The sequence below is a fragment of the Lates calcarifer genome, linkage group LG24, assembly GCF_001640805.2.
Source record: "Lates calcarifer isolate ASB-BC8 linkage group LG24, TLL_Latcal_v3, whole genome shotgun sequence".
In the NCBI taxonomy this organism is placed as follows: Eukaryota; Metazoa; Chordata; class Actinopteri; family Centropomidae; genus Lates; species Lates calcarifer.
This window is the reverse complement of record NC_066856.1, coordinates 3,351,056-3,361,236: the sequence shown is the minus strand read 5'-3', so window position 1 is coordinate 3,361,236 and position 10,181 is coordinate 3,351,056. Positions and strand designations below refer to the sequence as shown.

Genomic DNA, 10,181 nt, shown 5'->3' with positions numbered 1-10,181 from the left:
ACAGATTGTCTATGAAACATCCTCTAAATTGTTGATCTGTCTTGGAGGACATCTGGGACTAACAGCCACTGTGTGTCATTGTGTAATGTGTTCATTATGCCCCATAGAAAATCACAATTACCAGACACTGCACTGCTACTCGTGGTCATATGTCTCCATCTAGTGGGAGATTAATTCCATTTTTTATGTCCTCATTATAAAGCATTCATAAATATTTTTTCCTCTTTGACCTCTCAGCAGTACCCAATTGTTGACCCTGAACAGCTGTATGTCAGTGTTTGATTATTGGATTGCTTAGATAAGTCAAAGTGCTCACAGCTTTACTCAGATTTGTCAGTGTATGTAGTTTATCAGTCCAGGCCAGTCACTGTGTAAGTGTAAGTAAGCATGCTTGTCCGATTGGCAGTTTTGGAGAGTTGCAATGTTTGCAACTGATGCAGCTGCTCCATTTTCCTTTAGGAGAGGTGTAGGAGAAGGGGGTTTCAACCATTTAACAACAACTTGTTGAATAATACCAGTGCTTTTACCTGTTAATGTTTCCTCTCAGGTTCTGCGATGGCACCAGAGGTCCACAGTCGCAGTCAAAGGATGTGTCCTACTGGAGGAGAAGAGGCCAGGACTTTACTGTACTGCTGGATTATGCTGACTTCAGAGAGCCCCATGGAGGAGGGCAGGGGGGTTACGGAAGACCAGAGGGGCCTCAGCAAGCAAGAGGCCAAGAGATGTCTGCAGAGGAGCGTCAGAGAGCAGCTCAGGAGAGGCAGCGCTGGGCAGCCCAGGCCCAGGCCCAGGCACAGGCTCAGGCCCAGGTCCAGGCCCAGGCCCAGGCTCAGGCCCGCTCTAGAGAGAGGGAGGCTGCTCTCCATCAGTGGGAGGATGGCAACTGAGAGGAAGTGCCAGAGTTTGGGTACAGATGAGTGGCGTCCAGCCGTGAACTTTGCCCGCCAGTTGTCACAGAATGAGGGTGAGCGTTGGGCACAGGAGCAGCAGCGGCTCCATGCCAGGACACCAGAGGGCATGATAGTCCACCCCAGGACCAAAGCCAAATCCCAGTCCCTGCCTAGGATGTTGCAGCCTGAGAGCCTGCAATATGTGGATATACCCTCATCCGGTCAAGAACTGTACAGGCGGGTCAATGGCCACCCATTGTCACACCATGACCTTTACAGGGCCCCCTCGCTGGCCGGAGAATGGCAGGCCAGCTAGTGCCAACCAACTCTCAATGACACCAAAGCCTCGCTTCACCCGACCCCCAGGCCTCCCTCCTATGAGATGCACCAGCAGATCAGGGGAAGCTGTGAGGTGTTATCTGGGAGAGACTCAGCTGTTCCCCAGGCCAGGGACAGGACGCCGCTTCCCATATCAAGGTCAGGTGACCCACAACTGGACTATTTTGCACCAGACTCTGGTCCTCCGGGATACATCCCTCCCCCATCATATAAAAGAGCACCTATAATGGCAGGGGTACGCCGGGGATATGGTGAAATTGCTGTTGACTACAGGTAAATTAGTCTTTCAGTAACAGTGGAGGGGCTCCAGTCTTCTCAAGAGCATTGTCTGTTCTATTGTCTCTAATAATATTTGTTGATAGTATATCTGTCCAGTCACTCACTAAACGGAGCAAGATAATTAGGTTGGCTAACTTTTTAAAAATTTCCTGTCTTGTTAAAGTCATTGTTTCTTAGATAAAGTGCACATGTTTTTACATTTAGGTACCGAGGGGACATGTACCAGCAGATACAGGTGGCTCCAGATGGATCTCACTGGTTCACCAGACATCCAGCAGGTTCCTGGCCTGATCCCCAGAGAGAGAGGAGCCTGTCCAGCCAGAAGCAGCTTTACCCTGTGTATACTACCCAGGAACGCCCCGGTGGAGGGGTCCAATATATCCCCTTTGATGACCCACGTATCCGCCATATTTCCTCAGCCCTGGGTGGCAACTCCCTGACGGACGCTGACAAGATCCGCCACATCCGCAACGAGCTTCCCAGCGTCACCGTGTCGGAGCCTGTGTCCGACGACAGTGCCTTTTTGCCCCCACCACTGGGGCCTTTCATTGCTGCCAAACTGGCCGATGATGCTAACCAGACGTCTTCTAGCGACTTTGACAATGACAATAACAGGTGGCACAGCGATTTGCACAAAGAGACTGTCGATAACTTCCCAGCAACTGACCAAAACTGCAACAACAGATATCCCAAAAACCAACGTCCTCCTCCATCTCCCTCTTCAACCTTCCAGGCTCCATTAACAAGAACGTCTTCTCGGCAGGGGTCCAGCTCAGACCAGGTCTTTGCAGAAACCATCACCCAAGTGAAGAAAATTGCCCCAGATTCAGGGCCAGAGAACAACAGGAACACTAAGAGAAGAGTGAGCGAGACCATCTTCTGCCTTGTGTCTGTCCCTGTTCACACACCTACTAACATTAACAAAGACTTAGCAGCAGATCAGAACAACAATGAGACAATAGCAAGCCTGACTGTCACTAATACAGAAACTTTTGCTGTAGGCCTCAGAGAGAGCCCAAATATTCGGAGCAAGTCTGTGAATGAGATGCCGATCAAACCCCACTACTCTCACTTTCACACCAGCAGCACATCCTCAGTGAGGAATTATAAGAGGGCTCCTTTAAGGAAGGAGATCATAGATGCATGGGCACTCCAAGCCAGTGAAGACAAAGAGTTGTGCTATGCCGGGTCCTGGCCTGGAAACCAGTACCGTAATCAGGAAACTCAGACTGGCTCACCTTTGACGGTGGTAAAAAGTCCAGAACCCCAGAGTCCTCCTGGGGGACAAGAGCCTGTTCAGTCCGCCTCAGACACCACCACAGACAGTGGTGTGGGGACAGACAGCAGTTCCTCTTATGGTTACCCCATGTCAGGCCAGAAAAACCTTCATCCCTCCAGCAATAGCGCCTTCTCCCGTCTTAGCCTCAGCTCAACACAACCGCCATCACTGCAACCCTCACAGCAAGACCCACCCTCCCCCTCCAAGGCCAGTGATCACGGAGACCAGCAACCATCCTCTCCCAGGAAGAGCAACTCCTGTCCCCCAGAGAGCGCAGAGCAAGTGGCCTTTGGACAGTTTCTCTTAAAGCCAGTGAACCGACGGCCATGTGATGCCATTGGAGAACTGGAAAGCATTAATAAGGAGATGGAAGACACGATCAGTAAGAGACCCAATGTGGGTCAGTACACTGATCATCTTGATGGGGTGAATGGGAGACTAGACCGATTTAAATCAGGAGCACATTTCACTGTTGGTCCAGAACCAGGCAGGGAAGCAATCAGTCTTCCACCAATGCACATAGAAAAACCTACCAATATAAAAGTCAGATCAAAGTCCTTTGCTTCTACTGCCGATCTAGATTCAATGGACATAAGGAGTGCTTTCTCTAGGCCACAAGCCAACAACATGCCACAAACAAATGAGCTATCTGTACTCCCCAACCCTGGCCTCAGAGAGAGCTGCCTCCTGTCCTCACTATCCCCACACAATGAGTCAAACCGGCTCTATAGACAGGACATCCCCGTCCCTCAAGAGTCCTTGCTGAGGGATGTGGGACTAACAGTATACACAGAGACTCCTGGTGGTCCCGGGGAGCCAATGCAGCGCTCACTCTCAGTCCCATCTCCACTCAGTAATAAGGAGCTTAGTCAGTCAGTGCAGCTCTCATGGGAGAGCAGGACAGGACTTGTTAAAAATAGTGGCAGCCCTGAGCACAATTCAAATAAAGAGCTTCAAGCTGAGGAGGACACAGAGAGAAAGGTTACATCAGACAATATTCCACCATTCAGGGGTGAGGTGAATTTAAGCATCTGTAGAACCAGGAGTGAAAGCAGCAGATCACCTCAGAAAGAAGGTTCACCACATATCACAAGGCTGACGAGGGAGGTTTCCTTTGTGTTTGATGATGATGATGGCAATGAGCGATACGCCATCTCCGAGCCTCTGACCTATAAGAATGAGTCAACAATAGCAGATAAGCATCTGGAGAACTTACTGATTCAGGAAAAAGCCAATGCTTTACCCGCAGAGGACCTCAGCAACCTGTATGAAGTCAAATGCGCAAAAGGTATTCCTGAAAATGAGTCCATCGAGCAGAGGGCAGCACGGATACTGGGTATAGCCGTTCCAGTGGAGGCCCTGGGTGTGGCTGACAAACAATCTGAGGACAACCAGGACGAAACAGACACCACTGTAGCTGAGAATCAATTAAGTCCAAGTGAAGAGACACAGCAAGTGATAGGAGAGTGTGAGCATGTCAGAGAGGAGGCCCTGATTGTCCAGGGAGCAGAGACAGAGGAGATGAAGGAGACAGGATTAGGTGTAGACCAAGAAGAAGGTGACAGACTAAAGCACAGCAGCCACTGCAGTGATGGTGAACACAACCAGGATACTGAGGCTCAGTCAGCCGTAGTACTGGACCTGCCTGAGTTCCCACCCAGCAAGCTTCCCCTATCCCTGCCTGTCACTCCTGATGAGAAACTAGCACTGAGCACGTGCAGCGGGGAGAAGAAGGGTCGAGGCGGAGCGTGCAAACTAATCGAATCCCTGCAAGATAAGCTAAACTCTTCCGCTTCTTCATCTGCTACATCTCTGGGCAGATCAACCACAGACAGAATGGCACGCCTGAAAGAGCTGGACTCAGTGTCTCGAATAAGACGCCTCAGTCTCAAAGGTTCTGCGTCTGGAGGAGAAGTTGGTTCTGAGGAGAGAAATGGAGATGGAGAGGAGAGTGAGGTTAAAGAAGAGGCAAAAGAGGAAGTTGAGGAGAAGCAGGAAGAAGAGGACAAGAAACTGGAGGAAGAAGGAAGGGAGGAGGAGGAGGAGGAAAATGCAGATGACAAGGTGGAAGATCCTGAAGAAGACTGTAAATCTGAAGAGGAAGTGTATGATGAGATATGTAAGGAAAAGCAAAGACAAGAGGAGGAGGAAGGAGAGATTAATGTTGAGACTGCACTGAAAGTAGACAATGAAGGAAGTAAACAAGTAGATGTCAAATTAGAAGAGTCAGAAGGAGAGGTGGAGCTGAAAATTGTGGAGGATAACAAAGAAAAGCCTTTGGAGGAACTGAGAGATGGAGAGAATGCAGAAGAGGTTAGCAGAGCTGAATCGACACAAGATGCTGAAGCAGAGAAGTTGCCCAAACCAAAGCAGCGCACCAGGCTCCAGAAGCCTCCTCTGCTCCCTAAACCTCGCAGTGTTCCTAAGAGAGAAATAACGCTGCCACTCAGCTTCAGCTCTGGGACCTGTGGCCCCGCAAATATGGAGGATGAGGAGATGCTCTCTGTCTCAGGTAGGTACGAAGGAATTAAGAGATGAACCATTTGAAATGCTTATTTTGACTCCAGAGTGAAGCAGCACCAAAATATAATATATGGATGTTAACCATTTACAAACAGGTTGTGATACGTTCTGAGAGTAAGATGACAAGATCTATATCGATTTCATGTTTGTGTGTTGAGTGAGGATGTGGTTAGCTGAGCTTAGCATAAAGCCTGGAGCCAGCAGTGCATATAACTCCACATAAAACCACAATTTGTTGTTTTAGTCTTTGGTTTTCGTACAGATTCAAAAAACAAGATATGTTAACTCGTGACCTTTAGAAGTGCTGATAGGCTGATTTTTTGAACCTTTGGACATGGCCAGGCCCTTTTTATGCACTATACTGGCTCTAGTTTACTATACTTTGTATGCAGATATGAGAGTACTATCAGTCTTTTCAGCCAACTCTGGACAGTGAGCTATAGAGGTGTCAGTGGACACATAGAAGAGAGCCTGGCTAACTGTCTCCCCCTGCCTCCAGCTGCACTAACTGTCCTGACTCCAGCTCCTTACTTAACGCAGATTGGAATTACTCTCTCCATCTCACTTTCACAGAGAAAGCAAATAAGCACGTTTCCCAAAATGTCGGACTATTCCTTTAAGTTCCACCTTAGAGCAAGTAACATTGCTCTGACACTGACTTATTTTTGATTGTGTTGTCTCATCTTTTCTCTCCTCTCTTTTCTCATCAGACTCCTACGACCCCAGTCGGGTGGAGAGAGTGTAACCTCTGACACTGCCTTCACCACTGTGGAAATCTGTCTTTCTCAAGTTAACAGCTTTTTCCAACAACAAAGGCTTTCATCTCACCTCACAGCTTAGCCAGCCGTGACCCCTCCAATATTGTTACACATTACTTCTCACAGAACTGACTGTCCTGGTGCTGCGAGAGCATTTTTACAGCCAAATAAAGGCACCGCTGGTGCCAATTCTCCAGGCCTTTTCAACCTTGTCATCCTCATCCTTCCATTCTCTCCACCTCTTAAAAAGTTTATTTGCTCAAGCAAGCGGACTCCCTCTTTTTGAAGTTGTCTTATTTTGCTTTTGGAAAAATGCATGTCATTATTCCCAGTCTGCACTTGGGCTCCCTTGCGAGCTTGGGTGTTGAAATATGAATGTAAAAGTGCTTCTGCTCAGCAAACATAAGAAATGTAACAGAAAAAATACAAGAAGGCAACAGTATTGCATTACAATCAGTATTAACCTACACCAAATGTAAATAAGAAAGAGTTATAAGATTTTATTAAGAATATAAAAAATCAATTTAAGACATTTAATTGCTGAAGAAATGTATATTTTCTTATCTGTGTTAAGAAAAGACTAGATTTTTGGAAGTGTAGTCTTTGGGTGTATTACCAATAATGAAACCCCCTGCTCTTTATTCTTATACTTGTGAGATAGAGAATGTACTCAGAGAGCCGGGATTGCAATGAGAAACACTGTGGTCCTTGAATAGTTTCACTCAAGAGCAATATAGTCGTCGTATACGGGCGTTTGTGTCATGATTTGAGTAGTAAGTTTCCATTTCACAGAGTTGATCTCATTTAAATGTTTAAGGCTCTACCTTTTGGTACAAGCGTTAGATTTGCACTGCTGAGATTATTGGCTTTACACTCGGAGGGATTCACGTTCGCACCCTCCCTGCCCGCCGGTGCCATCAGTCTCAGCATCAGCAATCGCAACATGTATCAGAAATGTCTGATTTAAGTGTTTTTTTCTGTTAACCCTCATACTGTTCAAAAGGAGAATCTATATTTTGTGGCATTAACAGAAGTCTATATTTAACCTTTGTTCATATCTCAGTTTCTGTGTGATTTCAGAAGTGCTTTTTGCAGGAAATGATAGATGTAGCTATACTGATCGCAGTGTGCCTTGTACACACTGTTTCTGGAGAACTTCATCTGTGTGTGACACATCCAATGTTGTTGTTTTACAAATCCTAATTTAAACTGGACATTAACAAAAGAAATATTTGAAGTTGTTTTGGCAATAATGAAAAAATATTAAGCTGAAGATGCTTAATATTTGCTGTACAGAACATAGCTGTTGGAATACTAATCACAGTATCTGAACATGTTCAGTAATTTAATGTTAACACATCAGTGCTTTATAAGTTGTGTGGCATAACTGGCAATTGGTTTACACTCACTTCACTTATGGGGTAGCAATACAATAAATTAAAAACATACCAAACCAAACTTTATGCTATGCATTGGACATCAACATTCACTGGGTTTAATACCAAAATTCAAAGCTAAAACTGCAACTTCTGGTTTGCTTGTTTGACCCTGTCACTCTTTGATCCAGCTGTATTTGATGTTGAACCTGTCGGACGTGGTTGTGGACTTGCATGGAAGTGGCTCTGACTCGAGTTCATCAGTGGAAGCTCAGTCTGAGGTTTTGTCTTTGTCCTGTTATCAACCCAGTACCCATACCTCTGTGTTCCAGGTAATGTGTTATCTGGTCATTATCGTAGGTCTTTTTGTACTGCAACTTCTTGGTAACATAATATAGACTATTGGTGCACATCTTGCTTTGATATTTTCTATTTTCATACAGACGTATGTACAGCTTCTTTTGTATGAGCAGCATCTTTTTTTCTCTTTTTTTGTGCATGAAACGTGTCAGAAGTCACAGAGAGAAGGTGTATTTGCATATAGTTGCATTTGGTACTATATAGTCTATCCAATAAACAAGTGTTATATTTCATATAATGTATATTTTATTTTCAAAAGTTAAGCTACGTATTTAAACAGAACAAGGTATTTTTAGATTATTGTGAAAAGGGAACTGTTTTTGAAGGCACAATATTTGTCTATATTTGCTATGATCATTAAAAATGGTCATAGATAGAGACAAGTGTGTGCTGTTGTACAGTGCTGCAGACTATTCATAAATAAAAGTCTTTGCATGAAATATTTTGCCTCTGATTCTCTTCTCTTCATGATGTACCTCCTCCTCCCTGTCTTCTGCTCCTTTTTTCCCCTCCCTCCTCTCCCTGTTCCCCCCTCACCCTTGAATCTGGGGAGATACACAATTCGCAACAAGCGATGGTGGTATAGTGGTGAGCATAGCTGCCTTCCAAGCAGTTGACCCGGGTTCGATTCCCGGCCATCGCAGTTAGCTTTGGATGCATAAAAATACATATTTAATGGAGATAAAAAATAAGTCATACACACTCTTTCAGTTGATCACAGATCTACAGTGTGCTTACACCAGGTCAAAGTTCATTCATGTCCCTGCGCAGGTTCGAATTCAGTAATCACAAGCTTCTTTGCAACTGTACCAGTGAATGTAGAATTAAACCTGCACAGCTGTTCTGTATAAATGTGTGTGTCATGTACGTGGTAACTGTTGAGAAAACTATGCCTTCTCTATCAAAGACATATGAATGAACTTTGACCTGGTGTAAGCACACTATAGATCTGTGATTATTACTACCTTGAGTTCAACTGAAAGAGTGTGTATGAATTATTTTTTCTCTCCATTAAATATGTATTTTTATGCATCCAAAGCTAACTGCGATGGCCGGGAATCGAACCCGGGTCAACTGCTTGGAAGGCAGCTATGCTCACCACTATACCACCATCGCTGTCACCTCTTTAGGGATGACAGTGTCTCCATCCACCGGGCACTGAATGGTTTGCTCAGCTATAAAACAGCAACAACACATTTCCATGTTTCACCACTGTTTGTAAAATTCTACATGCACTGGTGGTTTAAATGCATCGTTGTCGGCAGGATTCGAACCTGCGCGGGGAGACCCCAATGGATTTCTAGTCCATCGCCTTAACCACTCGGCCACGACAACTTGCATGTGGTTTTGTTGATGACAGTTGTTGCTGTAGGTCACATCAATGTCAACTACAGCAACCGTAAACTTTAATATTTTATTGTTGGTTGTGTATAAACTGATCATCATGAGTTAATCAAATTACTTAAAAACTCCGACATGCAGTGATTAACAGAAAACATGCAAGCAGTTTAAAATAGTCAAAATGATTTAAATCAGTATCTTTATGATCAAAGAATTTAAGTATCAAAAGTACAAAACCAAGCATGTGATGTTTAGACTGTGCTCATAGAAAGAAAGAACTACGTTGTGTCCATGAAAAGAGATTAAATGTATTGTGGTTTAGGATCAATGAATCCATATACATAATGAGGTTTGGAAATGAAATTATGACTCACATCATGGGACCTACAAAAGCCAGATGACTGCATTCCCTCCTGCTCCTGGCTGCATCCCAGCACTTGAGTGCATCAAAATATGAAGCATTACTTTGAATGGCTTGATGCTGGCACTCAACATGGAACTGGACCTTTGGTTTAGCTTTTAATTCACATCAAAGCACAATCACCTCTATGCAGCTACAGTTCGTTTCAAAGCAGTCTGTGTTGGTTACTTTACTGTGGTTAAGTGAACATGATCAGAATCTGTGGGTGGTGTTGTACCTTTGTTGTAGATAGAAAATGAGCTTGCTGCCCCCTTTGGGCGAATTCAAGTATTGTATTTTTGAAAGAGCATTAAAACCATTTTGTTTTAATGGGCAAACTATGCTATAATCTGGAATAATACCAATCATGTTAGTTTGTGGCAGTTTGATTAAACACAGCTTTGCAAAAATGCAACAAAGAAACTTTAAAAGTGATAACTTAAAGAAAGTGCTGTGGTCACAGAATACATTGTAACATCAGTGATGCAGTGTGTTTGCTCCATTAAACAAACACCACTGTAGCTGACAGTTATTTTCATCCCCATAATTAATGTACACATGGAAAATTGATTATGGTGGTCTTATGCGCAAGTTGTCGTGGCCGAGTGGTTAAGGCGATGGACTAGAAATCCATTG

General features: G+C 44.6%; 1 protein-coding gene and 3 non-coding genes across 4 annotated transcripts in view; 2 read left to right on the top strand and 2 right to left on the bottom strand.

Annotated features, from left to right (window-relative positions):
- The window catches only part of jcada (junctional cadherin 5 associated a), a 46,886-nt gene extending 38,642 nt beyond the window's left edge, over nt 1-8,244 (top strand). Inside the window, 6 exon segments of the mRNA XM_051066610.1 lie at nt 548-872; nt 874-1,173; nt 1,175-1,253; nt 1,256-1,502; nt 1,713-5,299; nt 6,021-8,244. Of these exon segments, the coding sequence (XP_050922567.1) occupies nt 548-872; nt 874-1,173; nt 1,175-1,253; nt 1,256-1,502; nt 1,713-5,299; nt 6,021-6,055 (4,573 nt within the window). The 3' untranslated portion in view covers nt 6,056-8,244.
- Nucleotides 8,245-8,375: 131 nt separating this feature from the next.
- On the top strand, nt 8,376-8,447 carry trnag-ucc (transfer RNA glycine (anticodon UCC)). The gene has a single exon. It is a non-coding gene; the product is annotated as a tRNA-Gly (tRNA).
- Nucleotides 8,448-8,848: 401 nt separating this feature from the next.
- Nucleotides 8,849-8,920, bottom strand: trnag-ucc (transfer RNA glycine (anticodon UCC)). The gene has a single exon. It is a non-coding gene; the product is annotated as a tRNA-Gly (tRNA).
- A 137-nt stretch (nt 8,921-9,057) lies between these two features.
- Nucleotides 9,058-9,139, bottom strand: trnas-aga (transfer RNA serine (anticodon AGA)). Its single transcript has one exon. It is a non-coding gene; the product is annotated as a tRNA-Ser (tRNA).
- Between the last annotated feature and the right edge of the window lie 1,042 nt (nt 9,140-10,181).